This window comes from Pseudomyrmex gracilis, unplaced genomic scaffold (genome assembly GCF_002006095.1).
Source record: "Pseudomyrmex gracilis isolate BER0280 unplaced genomic scaffold, ASM200609v1 scaffold_10, whole genome shotgun sequence".
In the NCBI taxonomy this organism is placed as follows: domain Eukaryota; kingdom Metazoa; phylum Arthropoda; class Insecta; order Hymenoptera; family Formicidae; genus Pseudomyrmex; species Pseudomyrmex gracilis.
The window spans coordinates 547,656-575,368 of NW_018020594.1; the positions used below are offsets into that span (position 1 = coordinate 547,656).

The 27,713-nt window shown below is 38.1% G+C and overlaps 1 protein-coding gene across 5 annotated transcripts; it reads left to right on the forward strand.

Annotated features, from left to right (window-relative positions):
* The first annotated feature begins 350 nt into the window (after positions 1-350).
* Positions 351-27,603, forward strand: LOC109862404 (formin-binding protein 1-like). Of its 5 annotated transcripts, none has more exons than XM_020442452.1 (11): positions 351-622; positions 16,028-16,143; positions 18,717-18,767; positions 19,961-20,267; positions 20,483-20,629; positions 20,718-21,074; positions 22,366-22,395; positions 23,175-23,482; positions 23,571-23,765; positions 24,163-24,299; positions 24,448-27,603. In XM_020442452.1, the coding sequence occupies exons 1-11, from the start codon at positions 599-601 to the stop codon at positions 24,603-24,605; spliced, it is 1,830 nt and encodes a 609-aa protein (XP_020298041.1). In that variant the 5' UTR covers positions 351-598; the 3' UTR covers positions 24,606-27,603. The 5 variants fall into 5 exon arrangements, with proteins under 5 accessions (XP_020298041.1, XP_020298056.1, XP_020298049.1 ...); XM_020442467.1 differs by having other exon boundaries at positions 24,175-24,299; XM_020442460.1 differs by having other exon boundaries at positions 22,369-22,395.
* The last annotated feature ends 110 nt before the right edge of the window (positions 27,604-27,713 follow it).

The following is a 27,713-nucleotide window of genomic DNA, read 5'->3' on the forward strand; positions in this document are numbered from 1 at the left end:
AACGGAAAACGGGCTTGATTTGAAAACAGCGATTGTTTCGAGAGCAAAAATACACAAACTACTGTAATTATTGTATATAAAAATATACCATCCACATTTTAATTACAATTTAAATTTCGCGCGGCGAAATGTTATTTGTGCTCGCTGCCACCAATAGAAATGCGTCACGGAAATTCAGCCGGGTTTTCACGACGATCATTTCGGCCTTGGCAGTTATGCACGCTTCTTAATTGTCACGTGACCGTGTTTTAGTTCGCTCGAATTGGTAAGATGTGAGCAGAGGTCTCTGACGATGGTCGGGCATTCGCCGCGAGAGGGGGAGCTCCGTGCGCCCTTGATACCAACTGTGGTAACGACAGCGGGCAGTCGGTGGTTACGAGAGCGACATGTTGGAGTCATCTGTGTGACTGTGCGCGTGGCGGGTGTTCTTGGACGCGCGAGTTCCGTGCGTTTTTTGCGGGTGCGTACGGACACGACACGGACCGTGGTGCGGCCGTAGGTGTGCGAGGTGAAACGAAACGTGGACGTCGTCGTCGCTACATGTGAAGTGTCGCTGGGATAATTATCAACGCCCGCTGGTTTACCCGGCCCAGCAAACATGAGCTGGGGCACGGAGCTCTGGGTGAGTCTCGCTTGCTTGCTCCCACCCTTTCTCTCTTTCTCTCTTCTTTCTTTTTCTCTCTTTTTTCTCTCTCTCTCTCTTTTTCTCTCTCCTTTCTCTCGCTCTTTTGTGGCGTACGTTCGTCCTTGTCACTTCTCTCCCGTTTCTTCCCCGCGCGGCGCCGCGCCGCGGGCGCTCTGTCTTTCGGCTCGTCCGCGATCTCCTTTTCCACCTTGCAACCGTCGCCGAAAAGTGCGTTGCCGCCCGTTTGTCGGGAGGAAAGCATCGCGTAGATCTCGACCCGATCTCGTTGCACATGAACGGATTTAACGTTAAACGCGTTCGCACGTCCAGCTGCCATTCCCCGTATTTTATTATACAGCAAACGTCGTCTTCGCGATTCTCTTCGTGCGCGGATGAGAAGCGCAAGTTTTTGCAACCGAATGTACAACGCCGGACGCCGCGCGTTTTGTCGTACGTACGATTTTGCGCATATTCCGGATAATCTTTTTCCCTCTCGGCATCTGCATTCAGGTAGTCGGGATCGTGTATGCGTGACGTTTCTCTCTCCTTCTCTCTGTTTCTGTGTCTCTCTCTTTCTCTCTCTCTCTCTCTCTCTCTCTCTCTCTCTCTTGCCAGGCCACATACCTACTTCTCGGCTTCGCGAGAGGCCCGTTCACGCTGATGGCCGCTCTTGCTCGTTCCATTCATTCTCTCGCAAAAGTTCTTCCTGCGTTCCGTTGGTCACGCACAAACAACATTGCTGTTCGCGTTTGAGCGTACTTTTTCCAGCTCCCTCGGCCGAGATACACCCCCGTGAAACTTTCACGTCGTGAAACAATATGTCTCGCGTTTCCACCAAGACCATAAAATGCACCGGCATAGAGCGCAGAGTAGATTTTAATTGTACGCATTCCTCGATGACTGTGTTGGCTGTCGGGAAAAATTACACGAAACGTTATTTCGTCATCGTCATCCGCGTGACAAATTTTAATACCGAGTGCATGTGCACGCACGTCTTAGACATTTCGAGATAAGTGACTTCGAAATTCTCGTTGTACTGTTTCTTCGTTACGCACGTCTATTTCGCGTGTGTTGTCTATACGCACAATATGGTTGAAAAATAACACGTTCTACTTGATGTTTTACACGCACACATTCCGTGTTGTGTTGGTTACATAGATCGCGTCTTGTCACAATAACTAAACAAGAGTTGATAGCTTGACGTTTTTTCGCGTTGCCGAGAAATCGTCATTCTTATCTTGTGTGTCCGGAATGGACACACACGCGACTTCTTCCGAACGACAAAACGTGATTCATTTTCGAGATATACTCGGAATCCTCTGAAAATAGTATTCACTTGGTTTATTTTGACAACAAAAATGTAATTTTAAATCAGAAAAAGTTTTGCCGGACAGATTCTATATCACATATATAATCGTTGTTTGTATATCTCAAGTAATTTCCTTTTGTCATTACCGACAAATTGATTGCAAATGACTCGCTCATGACTCTTGAGATTCACAATTATAGGAATTTCTTACGTCGCTTGATCACATGAAATTCGGTTGATTGCGTATAACTAGGTAGATTGCGAGTGTTTTCTGCACGGCCAATAGTTATCAGCCTCTTCAGTATCACCTATCTATCCATTTATCTATCTCGGAGTCTTCACTCTCCGCCTCGAGCGAAGTCATTTATATATTTTACGATCGCGTACATTTGCGATTTTTTGTTTTCTTCGCAACATATGTTGGTCTCTTCTATTATATATGCGCACTTACCACCCCCCCTCCTCTCGCCACCAAACTGCTCATTAAATGCTCTTATTTACGCGCGTGGGTCTGTTTGACCATCGAAGCTTTCAATTTGCCTTTGAGCAAACTCATTGTAATATCTCGTAACTATACAATGGTGACTTTTTTTTCTGGCATATAAATGAAATATCACACATGTGTGTCCTTCAGAGGAAAGTTGTTACACACGTTCTGTTGTTACACTTCTTTCTCTCGAACAAATGTTTTATCTGTTAGATAAAATACACACACTCTACTTATCTCTATCAGTTGTTTTTTGTTTGGTTTTTTTGTTTTTTTTTTCAGCTCTATCTTATCTCGGCAGATGTTGTAAAATTTTACGAGCTGAATTAAAATTAAACAATGCTACACTGATAAATTTTGATATTTTTTGGTAATCTTAATCCTTGTAAACCCTCGCGAAACTTGGTTTCTGAGCGAGTTTTGAAAAGAAAATATTTTATCAACTACTAAGTGAAGAAGTTTTAAAAAAATTATAAAAAATGTCAAAACTACGTTATTTTCTTAATTCAGGATGTTGAATAAGGTTAATTCCATGAATTTTTACAGATTTTTTGCACCGTTTTAATCAATAAGAAGTCGTCTCAGATCTAAATTTCATGGTTTACAGGATTAGTATCTAAAAAAAAAAAAACGTTTTTTTTACAGGAACAGAGTTTAACTAAATTTAATCATCCTCGCTTTCCACGCATGTGTAAGAAATTTTACTTCACTATTAGAGTACAGACAACATTTTTCTGATGAGATTTAAGAGACTTCATATAATCTCTTCATTATAATCTGTTAATTAGATTCAATTTATTTTATCTCACGATCGCATAATCGCCACTTTTGTCTCGCAAAAATACTGCATTTCGCTCAAAGAAACATTACTTTCAGAAAGAGGGATTTTTTGTGTTCTCTCGCGCGCTCGTACTCACCGAATCACTTACACCGTAACCGCCGCGGTCGTCGTCGTCGTCGATGTCGTTGTTGTCGTTGTTTTCGCCGACGACGTGTAACCACGATATCCCCGAAAACCAGTTCGCGCTTGCCACGAGTTTTGCCTTTTCGGTTGCTAGCCGCTGGCGACGTTTGTCGTGTCCCCCTGCGCGGTTTCCCCGTTCTCCTCCGCTCGTTCCGCTCACCTTTCGTGCCCCCTCGCGGCACAACACCGGCCTTCCCTTCTCGCACCTTGCCCGTGGTGGAGCACATGTTCTTTTGCTTTCTTTCTCGTGAAATCTCCTCCAATGGCCGCGCGACGACGATGACAGCGTCGTCGATTCCGTGAGACGGATTTGGAATTGTGCGAAAGAGATGTCGATAATTTATGCTCTTGTTCTTTCAAACAAGTTTTTTTTTCGAAATTTACTTTATATTATCGATGAGAAGACGATTTGTATATCTTGTATAATTATTTAGTGATGCTGCAGATACTCTGAGCGGATACTCTAATGCACGGAAGTTTAAAATAAGAATTATCGAGAGAGAAGATGTGTAACGTTTGAACGAAGTTCAAACGCTCGTCTCTCGATGATGTTACCAGAAAAAAAAAATTCTTTATGCGTATTGCGTGCGCGTAAAATATCGATTCACTCGTTGCTCGCCAATGACGTTCTTGCGCGAACTCTCTATTAATAATTCATTTGCGCATTCCGCTCGCCATCATTTTCGTTACTCATCCCTCGTTACGCACTCGATGTACTCAATCGTCTACCACAGAGTTGTCGGTTTTAACAATCGCAGATAGATAAAGTATATCGCGTTTCGTTCGTATCTATCGATTTTTTGATAAACTTTTGAGAAACGCATTTGTTAAAGAGAAACAAGAATAATTTTTTTTTTTTAAATTAATTTCTTATTATCGTTTTTTACAAATAATTAAAATTTTATTTAAATTTATTTGGAAATTAAAAAATTTATTTTTAATATTACACAAAATTTATTTAAATTTACAAATATAAATTTTTTATAATTAACACAGGAAAGATATTTGAGAAAATCATTTCTTTGACTGGGGGATGAAATAGTTTATAACAGAGTAATAACAAATGTATATGTAAAAAAGTATGTACAATATGTTTATAATTTAAAAATAGTAAATATGCGTTTGTACTGATATTGATTTTCCCGACTGTCCCTCTTTGTGTTCTTTAAGAGGCTTTCTCTCTCTCTCTCTCTCTCTCTCTTTCTCTTTCACATTGTAAAGATACGAGAAGGCACGCCCGTCTCGTACGTGTACATATGCTCGCGAGTAGCAGCTAGCGGTTAAACACAGACGGGTCTTGTATTCACGCGAAAGTGTGCGACACGTCAATGACTCGTGATGCGAACGTACAACATTTTGGACTGGAGTCATTTTTATAACAGCTGATAACAGAAATTACGCAGTTAATCGAGAATCAACCGCGATATTACGACTCGATAGAGATCTGCCGTGTTTCTCATACTTAACAACCGCTTATTAGAAGTAGTTATCGAGCATTTGAGCGTCATTACTATCGTAAGATACGCATGTAGATACTGACATTTTTATAAACGCGTTTTAAGAAAATATTCGAACACAGATTTTATATTGCGCGCATTCGTTAATTGATTGAAAATTATTTAGAAAACTCCAAAGATCTTCTCTCCCAAGTTTTACCGGTCTCCAACAAAAAGGTTCGACTTTTTCGCGCTTTCTTGTTGCGAAACACTTTCTCTGAAAGTGTCAATTTTCAATCGGATCACGGAGACGAGTGAAGCTCCTGTGTGAACTATCGATTACCCAATTCACCTCGTAAACCAGGCCAACACTGACCCTGACGGAATTAATTTGGTCTCCCAACGCACATCGTGTGCTAACCGAAGAATCGATAGCACAATGCGGGGGCGGGACTCACGACCTGAGAGAGAGAAAGATTACAATCGCACGTACATACTTACGTCATAAATGTGTGCGATATATATCGCGATTCGGAAATGACGTCGCGCGACGATTCCCGATTTCGCGCCGGAGAAAGTAAACGCCGCGTTGCTCGCTTAGCTCCGTTCGTCTCTCGTAACCTTCGCAAGCTTTTCCCCTCTACGTTCATTTTGCTTCTATTTCCCGTGTGTAATAATAATCCGCGTAGGTTATGAACCAGAAGTGCGAGCGCGGCGACAGTAGCGGGACCGGCTCTCGAATGAGGCAAATAAATGCTAGGTTTTGTCGACAATAATCATATATACGTCTAATCGTTTGTTCTCTTTCTCTTTCTGTCAAGTATTTTTCAGAAAATTATTTTATTTATTGTTGCTATTACACACACACACACACAATAGTATTTTTCTTTAAAATATACAACGCACGAGACACGTCTCACACACAGCTATGTGAGAAATCGTGAGATCACCACGCACCGATCTGACGAGCCTTTTATTAGCTAAAGATGGTTATTCATCATTTTCCGCTGAAACTAACGTAATCGCGGCTAACGGAAACGCTTCACGAAATTTCCTAATGGAGATCAAAATAAATAAGCTCCAGACACACATCCTGTAGTTGTTACTACGAACTAAGAATTTTCTTTGGAAAAGTAATTTGTGTATATTTTACTTACGTCATTTGTAGATATGATGTCATTTTTCAATCTTCTGATACAATTGTATTTTAAGAAAAAAACAACGAGACTCTTCAGTGTCATTGCGTCATTTAAAAAAAAATAATACTTAAACGTCGGTTCTCAGGAATACAAGAAACACGAGATTTATATCGTGATGTTCGAACGAGAAGAGTTTTCTTCGACAATACAAACTTACGAAATTATCGAGAGAGTGTCGTAGGAGAAAAATTTCAATATGTTTGTATTTATTAAAAAAATTATTTTTAGGAAAACAAAGACCACTGATTGTTCTTTTAACTGTGCATGCTGGTCATATTCTTTTTAACGACATAACGCACCAATTGTGAAACTCTTATCGAAAACGCGCGACGTGATTTAAATCTGTCATAAAGAAAAGACACAAGGAAGTAGAGGCGGACAGTAACGACTTATTTATAGCGTAATTATGATTGCGCAGCGCGAGAACTCTTTCCAGACTCTAGAATTCGCTCGTAAATTGACTCGCCATCTCATACGAGGTTCTATTAACGTTTCATTATCAATTTTTGTTTGTAGTTAACAAACAATGCTTGTAACAAGTGCGACAGTCCGAAAAAAAAACGTCTGAATTAAAACTTGTCTGAAAACAATATTGTTTAATTTTGTTTGAAACGAGAAATAAATAAATAAAACATTCTCGGGAGGAACGTGGATATCAGAATGATGTCAGACACGCCTCGTGTCGGAAAACAGACCCGCTGCGTTTCGTGTAAATACTTACATTAGACATGTTTTCGTTACATGTTTTAGTCTAAACGTAACCGCGTCCTGCTCTACCGCTCTTTGTCTGAGCGGATAGTGTAAATCCACCTTTAATCCGGAGTGATTGGAGTCCAGAGTGACACCATCGCCTAAACGGGTTTATCCGGTTCGGCAGATACCAGCCAATAACACACCGTTATCATTCGCTTTTCCCAGCGTAGCTTTCGCCCGAAATCCCACGGAAATATCCGATTATTCGATTTTCGATAATTTGCACCCTGATGTTGTCCTAAATTAAAATCAGATCTGGAGCAGAGCTCCGCGTGGTATTTCAGTTCGAAAAATTTAAAGAACTTCTCGCAATTCCCACGTTTCACGCGGAAATAACTGGTAACCATTACCGCACGGTTCACCGAAGATGTTTGCATGATTACACGCTTCACATCTCTGATTTTGTAGAATTATGCGAGTTAAAAAGAAAGAGGAAAACAGTAGTTTCAAGTATTGTTCGAAACAAAATCAATTGAAAGAGAGAGAAGAGAGAGAGAAAGAGAGATATTGCTGTTTAATAACATTTCGATGAGTTTTCCCGACTTGGACGACAACGCTGATGAAATTTTTTCGAAAATCTATTAGCGATGTTTTTTTTCGTTCCTGTTGTTTAACATCTGTAAAACGACAGAATTTGATTGAAGTACACGCGTTTTATTGAAGAAAAATCTGTTAGAAACCCAGCTTTCTATTTTATTAACGCTGAGTATATTGAATTTTTTACGAGAATGTGGGCTAAATGCAAATTCGGAAACGCGGAAATTGAGGTCTCGATTTCTCTGGAGAAATTGATACGTATATATGTTATATATCATACTTTTATTACATTACATGCGCGCATCTCTCTGGTTTTCAATAATTTAGTTCGCATCTCTTAGAAATTATTTCGAAAACAATATTCGCCAAAGTGCAAATGTGTTACTTCGAGGTGGTATTATGAAGCTATTATCGTGTGGTTAATTCTCGCTGGCTGCTTGCCGCGAAGACGGAGTATTTTTGCATGAACTACACGGTGTGTCGAAGCGGTGTAATTTATTTTCACGATGACATTTCTGTAACTTATGCGATATGCGATAATTTTTCTTTTCTTTCATAAATTTGTACGTGTAAATTACATTCTCTTCCCTTTCCTCTCGCTCTTTCTCTGTACACGAAGCAACTGAATCCCACGAAGGATCCAATTGTCTACCTCGAATATTTGTTAGAAAAAAAAGAAAGCCAGAGCAGCATATTCTCTGGCGCGTGCTATATGTGGAACACTGTACAGGGGTTAACGCAACGTTCCAGGTTCGCAACTGACACCCTGTAGACACGTCCGTCTCTCGCCCGTTCCTCGGGGATCGTGCAGCGTGCGTGGCCGCGAACTCCGTTGGAAAAAAAAACCCGCTCCCCCACCCACACGTCGTGCCGAATCTCTATAAATACCGAACTCTCTTGAGGAGAGAGAAACACAGGCGCGTTTACTCTCGAGTGCACGCGCGCGAGAACGAAACAGAATCGGAGCGAGAGAGATTGTGTGTCCGCGACTGATTAAAGCCGCGCGAACTTCGCGACCGGCTATGCAGATTGCCGGCTATGCGGATCCGCTCTGAAAATCACTTTTACATGTTCTACGTAATATTAGTCGCATTCGAAAAAAAGTTCCATGCAAAGAGATACCTGAAAGTACATAAAATTAATCGTCAATCAGTTTGTCTGCCATTTCCGTGAAACTTATCACGGTGAAAACCGTAAAAAACCACAAGATCCACAAGCACAATTTATCGCGAAAATTCGAATTACTCTACTTAAAATAAAAAATAAAATATGTTAGAAGATCAGATGTTATGTAAAAATGTGTGTGTGAAACAATATAAAGTATAACATTTTACATTTATTACTGTTTTTTATCTTAAAAAAATACAGGTATTGGTTTCTCTCACGACACCACCTCACTGTTTTTTGCAGTTCCTATACCTAGACGCACGTATTCTTACGTAAGAAACAAAGTATGCTAATTTTCTTGCCTCGTTACAGCACAATCTACCGAGTAATAACGCATATACACAACATTTTCAATATAGTTGTTTTACATAAACTGCTGTGCTAGTTTATTCGATGTGTGTTTCATTTTATCATTTTAAATAAAACTGTTTTTTTTTATGATTTACGTTTCTTGTTTAAATCCCTAAAACAAATACAAAGCCTTCGGAGACTCGTTATTTGAAGATAAATATTTGGTCGTTATTCTGGTAAGAGAACAAAGTGCTACGTGACAGTCCCACGCACGTTTCTTATCACCGCGCTGCATCCTCCGCACTGATATCGGAGGGAGAGAGAAGTCTAGATTACTCTCTCTCTCTCTCTCTCTCTCTCTCGTCTTGCCTTTCTCTGTTCGTCGGAGTCTCTTATTCGGTCTCATCATTTTCATTCTGAGCGACAACGAACGCAACGAACGAGACGAACGTTCGCGTCGTGATTCACGCCGTCCGCGATTAAAAACCCGCTGAAAAATATGTGAATGAGTCACGCGTGCAATCAAATTGAGCCGTGATAAACCGAATGCGATATTGTTCAGCCGACGCCGCGCCGGTGACGATGGCGATCTTTAATAAATCCCGATCAAAAGTCGAATGATCATTCATTGTTATTTTCCGTCACGAATGTTGTAACTTTATCTCTTATTATTTGGGTAGAAAGACATTAATGAAATTTGATGTACACACAAGATTTGACGATTTCGTTTGTGATAAAGTATCTATTATATAATTTCGAAATATATCCATGAGAAAATGTAAGAGTTTGCTTTTCTCTCTTCCTACATTCTTTAAAAAGAAACATTTACATATGGTTTTAAGTTTGTTCAAAAAAGTAGATGATTTCAAGTGTCACTGCCGCGACATTTCGTCGTCGCTGAAAATTTTCGATTTTGAATCAATAGAATTTTTTTTTTTTTTTTTTTTTTTTTTTTTTCATTCAAATTTATTCTTGAAATCCGTCGGACGGATTAGACGACAACGCGTGTAAATTACAAAACTGATCGAAGCACAATTTTTGCACAAATATAACACGGTAATGAGACCATTGACACGTGAACGTCGCGAGACACACGCATACGCACGCCGTCTTCGTCGCGCCTCGCACGCATAAACACACGCGGCGCGAATTAATTAAACGTAGAATCGTCGTGGCGTCCGTCATTCCGCCGTACTTACCCAACGTGGTCAACGACTTGGCAGATCAACGCGCGATTTCTCTATTTCGTTTTTTTATTTTTTTATTTTTTCCGCAGCCGGCGATATATATGTAATAGGAGTGTCAGCCGCACTCGTAGTATCGCTATCAAACGAGTGTGTGTCTCGGTGACACGTTAACAATTACGCACCGTTAACATAATGATTGTTCTGCGAAGAGATACGGCAAATGTCGTAGAATCTCAAGATAAATCACCGATTAGATGATAAAATGTATAACGCGCGAGAGCAGCAATTGTGAAATCAACGATGACGTTGCGAGTCGTCGCAATCGCAATGTTGCCTGAGCGTGTTCTATGTCTATACAAACATACACGATCTTTCTTTCGCCATTTATTATGCGCTACACGGCAGATGAATTACATCTGGCGTATATGCAGATGAATATACGCGATCGCATCGACGCGACCTTGGTTCCCAGCCAAGATTCATCGAGATTCTGCGTGCGTGTGTGTGTGTGTGTGTGAGCTGTATTTATTGAGGGAAATTAAAAATCGTAGAGAGAATCCAGGAATTCCAGACGAGCCCAGAAAGAATCCTAGAATCTAAAGACGTGCGGAGTAAAAATAAAAATATTACAACAACGAGAGTTTATTGCTAAATACGCGATGTGACGCGTAACGTCACCGGTTCAACATAATTCATTACATAAGTTTTGCGTGCGATAAATAACCGTTCGTTGCGATAGAATCAATTAAGAACTTGAGACTCTTTTAATTTATATGGTCAATCACGATAACCGCGAAGCCACAACAAATTATAGTTATTGTCGGAGACGAGATTGTGAAGAAGCAAGCACTTGTGCGCGAGGAGACGTTGCAGGATTTACTATGACTATAAAAGCTCAAGAGTAAAGTATCTGTCTGTGCTCATGAAACGTGCGAAAAGCACGGCGCATGCCAGCTGTCTCTTCGACCTTTGAGTATTTTTCTAAGATAAGAGATTTCTTCTGTATTTGTGTTTCAATTATTATGCGTAAGAGTAGCACGAAGCGAGAAGTGACGGTAATGTATAATGTGAGAATAACCTGGCGAGTCAAGTTGAATGTAAGTAAACCATGAGAAATAATAAAGAACTTTGAATACGCGTCTGCCAGTATATCTCCAGATTTTACAGTCCGGAAAAATACTAGTAACTAATAATAATGCAAGTAAATGTAAAATATCATAATCAGTGTTTTAATATAATGAAATTAAAATTAATAAAAATGTGTTTAATAACAAAAATTGATTGCTTTACGCGGAAACAATTTAAATGTAAAATTGTCGAGTTTAATTTTGAAAATGTTTTTTTTTTAACAAAATAAAAATCCAATCAAAAAGTTGGTAACAATTAAATGCCTCTTGTCTGTTTTATGGCTAAATTTTTTTCTTTTTAATTGTGTATACAAGTGCGATAAACACAGCAGTGTATTGTTGTCAACAAAGACGCCTCCGTCTTAACGAAACGAATAAAGTTACCAAGACACAATGGTGTCAAGAAGGCTCGCAAATACTCAAGAATGTTGTCGCAGGTCAGAGAACGGACTATCGTATCTTTTTTTAATTTGTTGTGCGAGCTGACAGATTAATGGGCTTGCTTTTCTTTTAAAAATCGAAACACCACAAAGAAGCCAAATTTCTAGGGTCCGAAAAAAGAATTCTCTTCTATAAAGGAAGAAAATAATTCTATAGAGAAAAGAAAGAAAATATATATCTGTGAACGTCACCGAAAATGATAAAAAATATCTGGTTTAACTTAAAAGATTAGAGAACAGTGTTTTGTAAATGCACATATATTCTTCTGCGGCGTTTACACATTTTAGAATCGTTGTTCTTGTTGACCGAAAAAAACATTGTAAAAAGCGTCAATTCTTTTCTCGCGATTATATTTACGTTGCTGTTCGTACCTATCACTGAAACTCCAATTGCCTACTTCCAATTTCTATATACGTCCCCCTTCTCTCCCCTTTTTTCCCTCGATAGTAATGTCATCACGTGCCGACTATCACGAAGACTCGACGTGCATAACCTACGATTATAGGTATACCTATTGCATTGCGCGTTCTATTGCGAACACTGCACGCATTGTGCCTGTTTACGAGATGAAGCCCGTAAATGCATTCCGTGAGGTTTACAATGCACAGTGAAGCGTAATAATGATGCGCGACTGGATGTCACGTTTTTCTGAATTTCCCTCTGTTTTCTCGACATTTTTCTTCGATTGTTTTTGAATAACGTGATATATAACAATTTCGAGGTCTTTTAGAAAGATCGATTTATTTAGATAAATTTCGACTGTGTAATATATATTTCATGAATGTTTTTTTATGAATTACGGAATGAGAGAGAGAGAGAGAGAGAAACAAATATGTATCTTCTATTATTCAAAAATTGAACACAGAATAAAAAAAGAGAATTCAAATAAATTTTGTTTTTATTTTTTAGAAAAAAAATCTTGTATTACAATCTAAACTTTTTGAACTGTGACATTTATTCTGACGCAGTTTACGTAATAACATACGTAAAATTTCTCTTATTTTCTCGTTCTCTTGAATCGTGAGCTTATATAGAAATGCAGAGATCAATAGAGGGTGGAAGGGTGCCGCATACCCCCGGCGCTAATCCATGAGTCATAACACACGCTTGTACGAACTGACGTAGTAGGTTCGTTCCATGACTCTTAGTTTCCAAACTATTTTTACGATTTATATCTTTTTATACTCGCTTTGGCACAAGAACAGCAGTTCTTCATCGATCGTTTCCACACACCCTCTTTCCTCTCCTTCTTCACCCGCTGCAGACACGGACCGTGCCAGAATCTAGAAAAAGAGAAAAGCAGAAAAAGAAAACAAAGAGGACACTTCTTAAGAGGACTTCCTTAAAGAGGATGAAATTTTCCAAATGTGAGCTCTCGGCAATATTAGGCTCACAAAGCTTAATTGTTTTTCGACTCTTAACAAAATTATTATAAGATATCTTTGCATAAATATTACAGATTTCTTTTCCGAAATAATAAATTTTAATTATTATTATTAGAAAGAAAATTTCACAGAGAAACACATAAAACGCTTCTAAGATTGACTCGTTGTTTGAAATATCAGTTTTACTGAATTTTATCTATGTATGTTTGCTTGTATCAATTCTCGGCGATGAATTGTTAGCTCGACCCTGATCGTTCTCTCGCGAGTGCACCTTTTTGGAGAAGGTCGCGATGAGTCATAGCTCGTAGGTGCGTTTTCCATGTATCGACCGCGCGACGACGGACGAAACGCAGGATTGGTTGGCAGAAGCTCGCCCCCGAACAAACTTCGGATTCACGACTGTCACCCCCGCATCGGAAACGATTCCACATAATGGGAGTGTAATTTAATTTTGTTTTTTCCATCAAATCGCACGATGATCGACCCGGGAGCGAGACGGTGACGTCATCCGATAAATTATGAGAGTCATCGTCGATTTATCGATGCTTTGAGGGAAGTGCACTCGATATTGTCCAAACATTGATATATGCTAAGGGATGAAGTCTATTGAAGGCTCAAATTTCGATCATGACTAAGCAGAAACAATCCCTTTGTTAATTCACGTAAATATTTGGGGAATAAAAATATAAATTTTATTATAAAGAAAGTGCTTCAAATTACATATTGTAAATATTCGAATATCACAGATGTCGCGCAAATGTCCATTTAATATTGAGTTGGACTACTAAATAATAATAATGGTCAATTATCTTCAACAAATATTTTAAACACTGCATAAAGTTTTTAAATATAAAGCACCATCACAGAGAAAGAAGACTAACATATTCAAATCTCTCTTTCAAATTTGACAAAAAAAATATAAGAAGTAATTTAGACAATTCCGATTTTCACAACAAACATGATAAACGTCATAAAAATATAAAATATTCTGTGTAATGATATAAAACTTGCGAAATTTGCTAAAGCTAAATGTTTCTATTTTCATACGTGTATTAATCAATATCAAAGGTCAATGCTGATTTATTTTATTTATATTACATTTAATATTTAGACTTCAGTGTGTATAAATTCGATTCTGTGTACAAATTCGTACGGTTTCTAGTTTGTAAATAAACGCGCGATATATTCGACTCGCGCGTGCTCTCTGTAATCAGCGGCGGCGTCACTTGACATTTGTGATATCTGGTGCGAAAGAAAAATAAAAATAAATCTGTTATAACAATGATCCGGGCGAATCAACGAGGAAAACAATCCGATTGTCGGTGATTGTCCACCATTGCTCCACCGCCGCCGTTTATACGGCACACATACGCACACAGGTTTGAAAGCCACGGTTTTTTTCGCGCGACTATCACCTGCGCTACCAGTTCTCCGTTATTTCATTGCAAATTACTCGCTAAGCCACCGAACCGAGTTATACAGTTATCACAATGAGAAAGTTGTTCCGATCCGAGAGACGCACGAGTGACTTCGACGCGCGATTAGGATCCGAGTGTGACTCGAATATGTATTCTGCGAAAAACCGTAAACCTTGAACGGAATATATAAATAAAGTCGTCGTATAAGTCGTAAATTAGAAATCAACGCATTCGAATGACAACGTAAAGAGTATCGGAACTTGAACTGATTTTTAGAATGGTGCGTGTGAATATTAAAAACCAAATGCTCTGAGAGCATAAAAAGAAAAGTAACACAATTTTTGATGATTTGCAAGTTTTTTTTTACAGGATTAAAAAATTTGTTTTCTAATAAAATTCGCGCGCAAAAAAAAAAAGGATATTTTGATCTTGGAGCGTGTAAGTGGAATCGTTTAATTCGTTCTTTCCAATTTTCTCGTAAAAGATACAAAACAAAAAATATGTTTCTTCGGATTTTAACGAGCTAATTTATAGTTAATTACGTGCCATTCACATACACCACATAATCAATTTTACTTATTTATTAAATTATTTACACGATCAAACTGTGGAAAATCTTTACACAACTTCCGTTCCGCGCTGTTCGTTCGTTCGATTGATCGAACCGCAAATCGCGCACACGCGACTCAGGTGTTCCGGTCGAGATCTTGTCCTTTTTCTTCAACGCTAACAAGGTGAGATCATCGCGAAAGAGGACGAAGAAGGACATGTGCAAACGCGTATATGGGCATAATGAGTCGCGTGGCCCTTGAATGACCGCTCGCTGGAAATGAAAGTTAACGCGTTTCGAATGTCAGTCGCATTGGATCTCTTTTTCTCTCTCCCTCTCTCGTGACGACAATTTGACTTATTCTCTCAAGTCGAAAGATCCGTCTTTGATACGTAAATGAATTCTTTTTCAAGATTCTGGCTCGAGGACGTCGCACATTTATTTCTCATCGATTTCTAGGTTAAAAAAAAAATACAATAATAAAGGTGAAAGCTTAGATATTATCTACCTAATATAAAGGTCAATTCTGTGCAAATCTGCGTAGGTACATCATATCTATCGTATATAGAGATCATCAAAAGTCGCGTATACTAATGTCGTTCGCGTTGTTCCGATAATCAGACGGTTATAGCGTGTCCAGTTTCACTTTTCGTGCTAAGCCGCTAAACGACGTTCAGAAATCTTTCCGCACGCGCGCGCGCGCGCGCGCACCTTGCGAAATTCCTCATTGTCCCGCGGAGTACTGGCGGAGAAGAAGCGCGTATGTGTGCCAAGAGGTTTTTCTCAGTCGTCGACCGCGATAGATACGGTCGGATTGTTCGTCCGACAGAGAAAAGTCTTCACTCTCTTGTTGTCAGACGAAATCGGCAATGCGAATGAACATCAGTTTGCGCAAGAAGGAAAAGCTTTGGAAATAAGTTTGCTGAAAGATGTTTTACTTGCTCGAACGCACATATATGAATTTTTTGTTTCCTCTGTTTGTTTTCGTTTGTCATGCTCTGTAAGTGTGCATGTTACATAAAATTATGTAATTCATGTAAATCTTGTTTTGTTTCGACAATAGCGTAAGTTTAAATATCCGCGTATGTTTTAATTAAACGACTGTTGAAGTGATTTTATTTTCATTGTTTCTTCCGTTTGTGTTTTTTCAGGATCAGTATGAGAATCTGTCCCTACACACGCAGAAGGGAATAGAGTTCCTGGAAAGATATGGCCACTTCATACGCGATCGTTGCGCGATCGAATTCGAATACGCAGCAAAACTAAGGTGAGAAATATGAGTTTTATATGTGAGAGAGAGAGAAAAAAAACATATATATTTTTTACAATTACCTTTTTATTGCCATTAGAGAAATTTTGTGGAAAAATCGCAAAAAGTTTATATATTTTAAAGTCCTGTTTTATAAAATTATGTTTTTGTCGATTTATTTTTATTTTGCAATTTGTTTGTCGATTTGAAAAGTTATTTCTTATCAAAATTTTTACACTTGCTGGAAATGAAAATATAAACAAAGTTTCCATTCTTTTTCTATTTTCGAAACTAAGAGGGGAATTCACCAGCACAGGTGCGCAAGGTCTCTTCCCCTTGTCTCTGTGTGTCGCGCACCTTGCACCTTACACCCTGTCGTGCGGCTCGACGTGCTCGTGCAATGTTTCTTTTTTTTTTTTTCGAGGTACCCTGACAAAGGGTGAGGCATCAGTCGAGACGGTTTCAATGGAACATCCTGTATAACGAGCGTGTCTCACGCACCCCGCGGGTTCAGGGACGAGAGATGTAGCTAGTATGTAATATTGTGTTAAAGAGATCCCTTGTCCGCTCTCCGTGAATACCATCCACTGTGGCACTTTTATTCTCTATCGGGTGTCTCGAAAAGTCCCGTCCATTCGAAATGTTTAATTACTCCATTTTGTATTACATTTGTGAAATTACTTCGTTACGGCAACGTCGTTTCTCGACGTTATTGTACGTCATGCGAAAAATGACGCGTTTCTGCATGCATGATTAATGAAGAACTTGTTCAGAAGACATAAAAATATGGTTATACAGTAGTGTCCGCGCAGTTGTTGCTTAGCAAGAAGAACCGCGATGAAAATTTCATAACTTTAAAAACTACGTGAACAGGAAATGAATTGGGAAATTAAGAATAATATCATTTAAACTAAAAAACTAAAAAAATATTTGATTGAAAATGATTAATTAAATCATTGTTCACACACGAAGTTTAGATCGTGCATAGCAATTAAGCATTCTAGTTCATGTTTCACAAGAAGGTAACACAAGGGACGTAGTTTGGAGAACGCTCAGAACCAATTTTCACCCTCAAAGTGTTGAGGGTTAATTGAGCCGAGCGCGCGCAGGTACGAGAGGAATATGATTTCGCGCGCTTCGCCGCGCTCATTCGCTCCGTCTCTGCCTACGAATTGCTGAACGCGCGTTTCTGGTCTTAATGTGTGCTGCAATTTCCAACACGGCCCTCAATTCACTTTCGCATAAAGTTGCACGATCAATATACCTTGGGTACTACTCAATTCCAGGGAAATTACTCTCTCTCGACTCGGTGTAATACTCGAAAAATTACACCCGACTATCGATCAAGTAAAAAATTTCTCGATCTGCTTATGTAACGGCTGACACTTGTGAGACACCGAGGAGATCGTAGTGTGCATTTGAATAAGTTTTGCAAAATTTAATAGTTCGAGAATAATGACATTTTTTAATATTACAAAATATGTATATATAATATTATTTATTAAAAGAGCTGCAAAATGATCGTTTCGCTTTACTCGAGTCTTGTGTGTCAAAAGCCATTATACCAACCGTACTTCTAGTATTTCTATTGATGTTTATTGACAGAGACGTGTGCTGTGACGCTTTCGCTTGAGATACGTCACAATACATTTATCTGTCTTGCGCAACGATCTTGCTAGTCATATTTATTATTATTTAATACATCAAAAACTCAATCAATTTTAATAAAGCGAAACATACAAGGAGATTAAACAGAGATCCTTTTATTTATTATTTTTATAAACAAAAAATCTTAGACAAGTTGTGTGTTTGATCTTACCGCGGTTAAAATTATTTAATATTCAAAAGTTAAAACAAAAGAGAGAGCGTTCTTTTGAGTTTGTTCGGAGAAAACCGAAAACATAAGTCAGAAGATTTAAAATAGAAGACAAATCCAAACTAATTGCAGACAGTGCAATGAGAATCTTACCCTCTGTCTTTCTGTTTTTCATTTTTTTTGTGATCGTTTTCGCGCTGGTGCTTTGTTGCATCAAGGGCACGTGTGTGTTGATGATTTGTGTGTATGAAAGAAAGAGAGAGAGAGAGAGAAAGAGAAAGAGAGAGAAATTCAACACGAAAGTATATTTATAACCTGACGTGACGCGGTATAAAAATTAAAACGGCACGCCCAGATCCGTTTAATCCGCGTCGCGGCCGAAAATACTCACACGCGCTCACCATCTGATATTTCTTTGATATTGTGTGCGAACGACGCGATTCGCGGTTTTTAACTGCTTTTAAATGTATTTCAGTAGGTAGCCACGAGAAAGTGATACGTGTTGTTTGATTGTCACGCATATTTCTGTTTATCTTTAGTTTCGCACATATAATCAACCAAATTTCCAATCGCATAAAGGCGTGAACAATGAAGTATAGCGTTGTCTCTCTTCGTGAGTATTATACGTTACGTAATTTATTACCGGGAGATATTTTTATGACGAGATTTTGTTTCAAAGAAAATCGCGCGTACGTGTTTCATTTCACCTTCGTGAGAAAAGCGACATTTTACGCGTGCGCCAATAAAATCCCGTTTTCTCCTTTCTTTGTTGCAGACGTCTTGTGAAGAGCTATCAGCCGAAGAAAAAGGAGGAGGAGGATTATCAGTAAGTATAAAGCTACACACTCATTTCTCTTCCTTCTCGAGTTACCGGTCGATCTTAGATAAGTCGCTCGAGTCCCACATATACGTGTACAAAACAGAGAGTAACAAACATGTATTTAAATTGCTCGCGGTGAAGATAAATTACACCACTCGGTGATCGAAGGAAATAGATACCGTGGCGCGACTAATAAAAAAAAAAAAAGATGATATCCTTTTTTGAGGTAATTGAGGCTTTCAAAGAGGCACATATGCGAATCTAGTTATTTACTTACGCGCCTCTCGCCCGCATTTACGGTATAATAACACATATTTTTTTTTTTTTTACATGCAACGGATGTAACAGACACCGCGCGCCGTTAGAGAGTTTGTTACAATTGTTTTTTGTTTTTATTTTGGAATAGATTCGGGAATTGAGGAAGAGAATATCACGCAAACTCTTCTAGACGCTCACTTAGGAATCTCTCTCTGGACGTTTTTTTTTATTTCATAAATTCCTAGTTCCGCGGAATATAATAATTGGTTTTCTGACTCGACGCACAGAATGCGCATTGCGCGAGTAATTAAGCGCGCGCGAGAGCGTGATCAATGCTAAAATAAAACAAGAATTAAAGCAAAATCGAGATTAAAGTATGAGGAGGGGCGGGGGGATTTTCAACGCGACGATGAAGAATCCGTGACGAGTCGCACGTGTTCGGCCGTTCGCGTAAAGTAAAATTTTCTTTCTTGTTCGCCCAACTTGTGCGAATTTTCTTCGCGGGTGCATCTTCGCGGATCTGATGATGGAAAACAGAAACAGTCTGTTTTATTTTGCGGCGTAGGCGAGGTACTTTATAAGTTCAGTAACTTGAAGAGAGATTCTCGGCAATGTTCGATCGGTTCTCTCGCAAGTGCGTCATATCTAGTTGACGTGGGTCGAGATTTATAAGTTCCGCACGTTTTGCGAAATCAATTTGCGTCGGCGATATTTAGTAAATTAAATTAAAAAAAAGAAAGAAATGAAAACAGTTGTCAAATCAATTAAGTGTATCCGTACAGTATTATAATGAAGATAATTAAAAGAGAAATATATCAGATAGAGCAAACAAATATATTAACATAGATAATGTTAATAAGTTTAAGACAACGCTATAATGAGATAGATACGTAACAACAAGATATAACAAATGAAAAAAGACCGGAATTTGTTTTTTCTAGATATAGTCCTTGTCGAGCGTTCAAGATGGAGCTAAACGAGGTCAACGACCAGGCCGGTCAGCGGGAGGTAATAGCGGAGAATCTTCAGGCGAACGTTCTGCGGGAACTCAATATCCTGGTGAAGGACTTCAAAGAGGACCGCAAAAAACATCTGCAGGAGGGCGCGCGGCTCATGGCCACCCTGCAGGGTCAGATTGGTAACCTGGAACGCGCCAGGAAAGCTTATGAGAAGGCCTTCCGTGAGGCGGAACGTGCCGTCGAGAACTATCAGCGAGCGGACGCGGATCTTAATCTCTCGAGAGCAGAGGTGCGTGATAAGCTCTGCCTGCCAGCTTTGTGATAAGCCAGTTTTTGCGTTGTAGATGTTGCATCTAAAAAAAAAAAAACTCTCGATCGGATAAAGTAATTTGTTATCACATCTCAAATAAAACTTATTTTTATAATTACAAAATTATCTTCAAATTAAAAATAATTAGCGAGATCGTTGCTCGGTGATAATCGATTTCTTATTACGATGAACAGGTTGAGAAACAGAGAATGAATATGACCATAAAAAGTCAGCAGAGCGAGGAAGCTAAAACGGAGTACGCGAATCAACTGCAAAAAACAAATGATTTACAGACATTACATTATCACACAGCAATGCCGGAAGTATTTCAACATCTTCAGGTACCTATTGTATTGTAGTTAGGTTATCTCTAATTTGTTAGAACAATGTTAATCATTTACAGTCTCGCTGTTGATTTTGTTTTGTTAGGAGTTGGATGAAAAAAGGATAAAGAATATGCGGAACTACATGATGAAGTCGGTGGAAATCGAGCGGGCGGTGGCGCCAATAATCGCCCAGTGCCTAGATGGCATTGAGAAAGCGGCGAACGAAATTAACGAGAAAGAAGACACACAACTAGTGATCGAGCGCTACAAGAGCGGCTTTCAGCCACCCGGGGATATTCCTTTCGAGGATCTGTCGGTCGCCAAGAGCTACGACAGCAATAGTCAGTTGGCCCAGCCGGTGATGCAACCGATTCACAATCATCTGACGGTGAAGGGAACAGTTTCGGGCGGCAAGATCAAGAAGAGGGTCGGTCTCTTCGGGATCTTCAGTAGCAATAAGGTAGATACTCTTCCATAACTTAAGATCATTGCATATTCTCAATAATTCACAGTTATTTTTGCGACTTTGTAAGCTCGTAGAACTTGCACGATTTCCAGAAAAAAACTATCATCTATTTATTTATTGCATTCGCGATATCGTCAGACGGAAAGGATAAACAGAGGATATTTGAAAGCATGTACAAAAGTTCTCGGAAGTATAATGTAGTATTTTACTAAATATATTTTAACAGTTTTTAATTTTTATGTAAATATATATTTGCATCTTTATTTTCGCGCGCTCGCGCGCCGCGACAGGCCTACATTTATATGCATATAAATTTGACGCATGTACATTAATAGATTCTGCATTCTTCCGACTAGTTATTTATAAGCAATTTTTTAGGTACACTTTATGTTACTATTATTTATACTTATTATCCAATATAAATTTTGCATTCTTAAATTATTTTGAACATATTTTTTGCTTCTGTTGTGTCTTCTAAATATTTTGTAACACACAGTAGAACTTTATTTGCTGAAAAAGCTTTTATCCAGATATCTGATAATGTAAGACTGCTGATAATATGATTTTGTAATCACAATGTTCATTTTTATCAGTCTTAAAATTTCATATGTATATATATAGAGTTCGTAAATTTAGTTCATAAATTTGTAGAAATTTTTATATTTTATAAAATTGTAGGTTTAACAAATTGTAACAGAAATCGCGATATGATTTGTATTGAATAGTATCTTTCTTTTTATTTTTGTTTACTATGATATTATTCAGATTTATAAAAGTTTTGCAAACACATTCTTTGATCCTGCGTAACGAAATGCGTAACTTATTTTTCTCTGTACTTTCTATTAATTTGGTGGATGGTTCAATCTGCCTGTGGTCTTCTTGTTTCCAATCATCATGGTCTATGAATTGGGATATTATCATATTTAGTAAGTACTTCGTAGAGACTGCTTATTCACACAATTACGTGTACAATATCAATTGTTTATCTGCTTTTTTAAAGCGAAGAATTATACGTGACATTGAAACGTCCTGTTAGAAGAGCGTGAACTCAGCAACTATTTTAATCTTAATCAGTATAAGAGTGTAATCGATTATAATGAACTATTTTAAAACACTACATACAGTATAGAACGTAAAAATCTTTTTTATTACGTAATTAGATTTAAGTAAATTTTTATTTGAAACAAAATTAATTCTCTTTACGCCTAAGTTCTCGCTCATGCTGAAAGTTTATCTCGTTCTATCGCTGAATGACATGCTTTTGAAATTTGTTTCATGCAAACAGAAGTTGATCGAGGTGTGCATAGCTTTAAAGGTCTGTCCTCTATATAATCACCAAGTCACTTTCCGATTAACCCTTTTGGTGCTTAGCTGAACGCTTACAAGTGCTTGTGACTCGCTTGTCTTTTTTTATCTTTTATATGCAATAGTAAATAGATGAGACAGGTAATCGCTTCTTGGAATTGCTTCGGAATTGTGCTAATCGTCCAATTAGTTATTTAGTAGAAAATCAGATTTGAAATTAACTAAATTGGGTTTTGAAATTATTTATTTATTCATTTTTTTATTGCTCTCCCCAATTTCTTACATAGCACCAAAAGGGTTAGACATTTATACCCATTTATTATTTATTACAAAAAAAAACTATATTTCAAACGTTTTATTCATAGTATTTAGAACAATAAATGATAATAATGAATATATTGCTCATTAATATCAATATACATATGTGCTAACGTTTACTAACAGTTTTCAGTTGTTAATGTGTTGCTCTTGCAACAAAATGTTGTGTTCTTAAGTTGTTTTTATCTGAACCCTGATGCTGATATTTTAAATTTCAAATTACAATCGATAAAAATGTCTTAAGTAAGCTTTTTCTGTGCTATAACTTTTTTGTTATTTACTTGATTTAAAAAGTTTTATAAAATATTTTAAAGCGAAAATTGAAAACATTTCTGTGATAGAATATCTTACTGAGATTTACAATAAGAAATATGTTTGTTAAATATATAAGCTTCTGGGTCTTAGAAAGTAGTCGAGTTATACAATAAAATAACTCGAGAGAAATCGATATTCATTTATAATAAATTGCAGAATAACGTGCCTGGCTATGGTGACGGCACTAAGGAGGATTGCAGCGATCTGCCACCGAATCAGAGGAAAAAGCGACTGCAGCAGCGACTGGACGAGATCCAGGCGAAGATTCAGCAAGAGACCGCAGCGAGGGACGGTCTGATGAAGATGAAGGGTGTGTACGAGCAGAATCCCGCTCTCGGAGACCCGATGAGTATAGAGGGACAATTAAACCAGTCCAGCAATAAACTGGACAAGCTCGGAGCTGAATTGGCAAAATTCCAAGGCTATCTTGAAGAAGCAATGCGCGCTGGCAATGCTTTGTCTAGGTAAACAAAGCTTTGTTTGATAACTTGTGGTAAGATTTACGTCAATATTCGCTATTCGCATAGCCATTTTAAACATGGGTGTTTTTAGCCCAAGTCAAGCACCGCGGAAACCTACTACTAACGGCTCGGCAACGAGACCGTTGAGCTCACGAAGGGATAGTCATTCGGGCGGCGAAGAAAGTCTTTCGAGATCCGCTTCGGACTCGAGCGTCTGCAACGCAAATGCGAATCAACCTGTCCACAACAAAAAGAGCGCACCGGGCACACCGCAGCCGACTCATGGGTAAGTTATATGTTGGTAACACACTATGATGAGGTAACTCACAAATTACATACACTTTCTAAATATTTATATCTCTCCCATCTATAATACTTATATCTGTCTTATAATAAAACTCTCTCCTTCTCCCTTCTTCCCTCCTTTTTCCCTCTTGTTTTATAATCCTTCGTAATCTTTGTGATGAGAGAAAGATCACATCTACAGCTGTCATATTCAATCCGTTTTTTTTTATCTTATCAAAACAAATATGAATAACAAAGATAACAGTCGAGGTGTTATTTGCGATGTAGTCGCGTTGTTCTTTTCGTAAAAATGTTTAGTTCGCAATGTTGAGTAGATTAGACAGTTGACACCACTAGACAAATAGCCACGGTTTTCGCTTTATGGTACTGATGCACAGTTCCACGAACAGCCCGGAATCTGGCCTCGGCGAATCGAGAACATCACTACCCGGCAGCGGTTGCGAGGAATATTATCACGACGAGGTCGACGCTCAGCCACCTTTGGGAACATGTCGGGCACTATATCCTTTCGACGGTAGGTTTCTTCACATTTATGACACATACTTCTTCTGAATGTTTTATAGAGAAAGGAAATCAGAAAAAAACGAGAATGGTTACTTTATTTTTGTTATCATAATTAATGTCATTAATATAGTGGCTATTTTAATTGTTATTATTTATAGCAACTAGCGAAGGTTCTATTCCCATGTACGACGGCGAGGAGCTATATATGATTGAGTTGGATCAGGGAGACGGTTGGACTAGAGTGCGACGCATATCCCAACCAATAGAAGGTTTCGTTCCAACCTCGTACATAGAGTGTCACTTGTACAACACTTAGCTTCTCCTAGGTTGTTAAAGAGAACTGCGACGTAAACAACAATTCGAAAGAGATTATTGAAGGTGCGCAACGCGTTTAGCGTCATTTAAAGACTTGAGGGTTATGTGTTGGTCAGTTTGGTGATGAGATACAAGTGTAGGCCTAATCAATGCTACAAAGCGTAAATTTGCAGTTGAGGATTCATGGATTTTGGAATTGGGTCGTACAGTAGAGGTTGTGAATTTTAACAAATATACACACGTATATATATAAGTATATAAAGCGTATAATTATTCTACAGGGATTTTTTTTTTAAGATTGCGAAAAGATCGATGGATTGGATTGATAAAAAGTTTCTTGTTCGCGAATTAAAGAAACTGTTCGTCAATCTGAGAATTTGCCCAACTACGATCCATGTTTCACGACTTGTGGAACTCGGAGAATTTGCAGTACTGAATTATCGCGTGCCAATATCGCGTAAATTATCTCCAACACACTTCCCTCTCTGAAAGAATTCTCTTTGATCGATCGGTCAATCGATCAAAATAGAAACGATGCGAACAAAATGATCCGCTTTGTGAGACCAATTAATTTAAATGTAATAGCGGTAGATTTGAACTCATTTTTTTGGGCTTATCATATAGATTTCCTAAGGAAAGTTTTTCCCTTATCCGGATTTAGGATGCCACGTTCTTTTAATTTAGTTAATTACTTTAGCGCTATTTGTGTTAAGTAGCTATTAGTAATAACTAAATAACGAATGTATTTTATTTGAAATTAATTGACTGTAATTTTTTTATTTCTAATTGTGCTGTTTTATGTAAATGATCGCGGCAGTTCTCTCTATAGTCTTTGCTCGCGTTTATTTCGACATAATAAGTTTAAATAATAAGGCTGTTAACTATTGATTATGCAATTTGAGTTTAAAACGCGAGAACCACATCCGCGCGCGCCTGTATTATTTTTTCCCGCGAAGACGTTCTATGCACGAAAGAGCATTGATTGATAGCCCTGCATCTTTAAACTTAGTTCTCAATTTATTCTTGCAGACTGTGTGTTGTACTATGTTTTGCTCTGTAAATAAATAATGATTTTTTTTTAACTAGTTTTATATGAAGGGCCGCGCAGCTCTAAAGTCTCTACACGGTAGGAAACTTGCGGATCCAGATGAGGGTTAAATCTGTAGGACATCTGCACCTTTTTATTCTGTAACTTACAACGACGTTATAGTTAACATAATCGTTGCGCATAGCTATTTTGTGATTTTGTCTGCGCGAAGATATTCGTGTCGGACACGCGTCGTTATGTCTATAACGCATGCGTTAAAAGTTACAGAATAGACTCACTGTACACACAAGCGTTGTGTCCGATTACAAATAAACTCAATTACATACATATTTGAGATTTAATCCTTGAGCAGGGACATAGAATATAGGACCGAGTAAATAAAATTGTTAAACACTTATTATTTAAGGTCAAAGTAGCAAAATAAACGTTGAATTACGATTTTAATTGCATTTAACTTGTTTTAACATTAATTTATAAAAAGGCTCGCAGAAAAATTATAGTGCAATATTCTAGTTTTATATATTAATATACATGTATCTTTTTCTGTGAACAACTTCCTGAACTTTTATTTTTTCACGATTACACACACACACACACACACACGCACACGTTATTTCATTAAAAAAGCTGCTTAAGGATTAAAATATGAAATCTTTTCATGAAGAATCGAAGAAACGATTCGCGTAATGCACTCACGGCTTCTCGAAAGGTGTCTCTTTTTTTTATAAGCATATCTGTGCACAAATAAAACATTAAAGATCCCTGTTGAAGAAAGTAATCGTCTTAGTAATGAATTCCGCCTTCTCGTCACTCATAAAGTACTCGCGGCTGTTATACATAGCTGTAACAACGTCATTGCACCGAAGTTTCATCGTTTTCTTCCTTGTTTTTTGTAAACTTGACTCGACGTCCTAAAAGATCGACTGTTTCGCAGGCACGATTTACCGTCCCACCTTTAGTTAAGCGATCGAGAGAATCAATCACAAAAAGACAAAAAGTATTTCTCGAATCGAGCTTTTCGATATGTAACATCCGTATCGATGAGGACGGGTAGGTCGTTTCGGTGAGTCGGTCGGTCGGCGTGTTGTGTTGCAAGATGTCGCCTGAATGTGAATCTAGTTAGTAATAAACTTTTATGTAAATATTGTCGGAGATATAATATAGGAAAAGCGGAGAACAAAAAAGAAGACGAGTGGCGTTTAATTCAACGTGCGAGTGCCAGAATCGATATTAAACTGTGAAAAGGCTTTGTTTTTCATGGACACAGAAGTCGGTCCCTGAAAAATCTAGATCTATAATCCAGGTATTCTGCGCGACAGTATCCTGTATTGCGTGTCGGCAATACGGATCAGAAAAAATTAAATCGTCAAAGAATGTCGATAATTAAACGAGCATACAATGGCGGATCAATGATTATTGATATCTAAATCCCAAACTACACCGTCAACTTGTTGCCATTGTTATTTTATGCGACATTGTTAAGTAGCAAAGAGATATCGACAAATGTTGCTGAGATAGTATAGAATTTCTGCGTTGAAGAGAGAAGAGAAGACACTGAGATTCTTTAATCTTGGAGAAAGTCCGCGCGCTTTCGTCCCAATTTCCGCGAAATCCGGAAGTCGTTTAACCGTACTTTTTCTCGCGCATTGTGAACATTATATATGTATATATTATATATAGATATATATAATTATATATAAATATTATATATATATATTCGATCGCGTCTCAGAAGAAAAGGCATATAGCTTTACTATAGCCAGATATACGCAAGTACACGAATAAATATGATCGATAGTTCACCCGACACACACGTACAATACATACATACATACATACATATATTTCTCCCCGTCTCTTTGTCATGGTTGCTTCCGGTTCGTCAATTGTGAAAATAAAATTAAGGACTGCTCGGTGATTTATGTTAAAAAAAAAAAAAAAAAAAAAAAAATGGAAACGATAAAATACCGGAGCCTCGATGTTCAACTGTGTCTGTTTTATGTATATTTTGTGATTTTCTATACGAACAAGTATTGTAGATAATTAATTCTGCGATTCTCT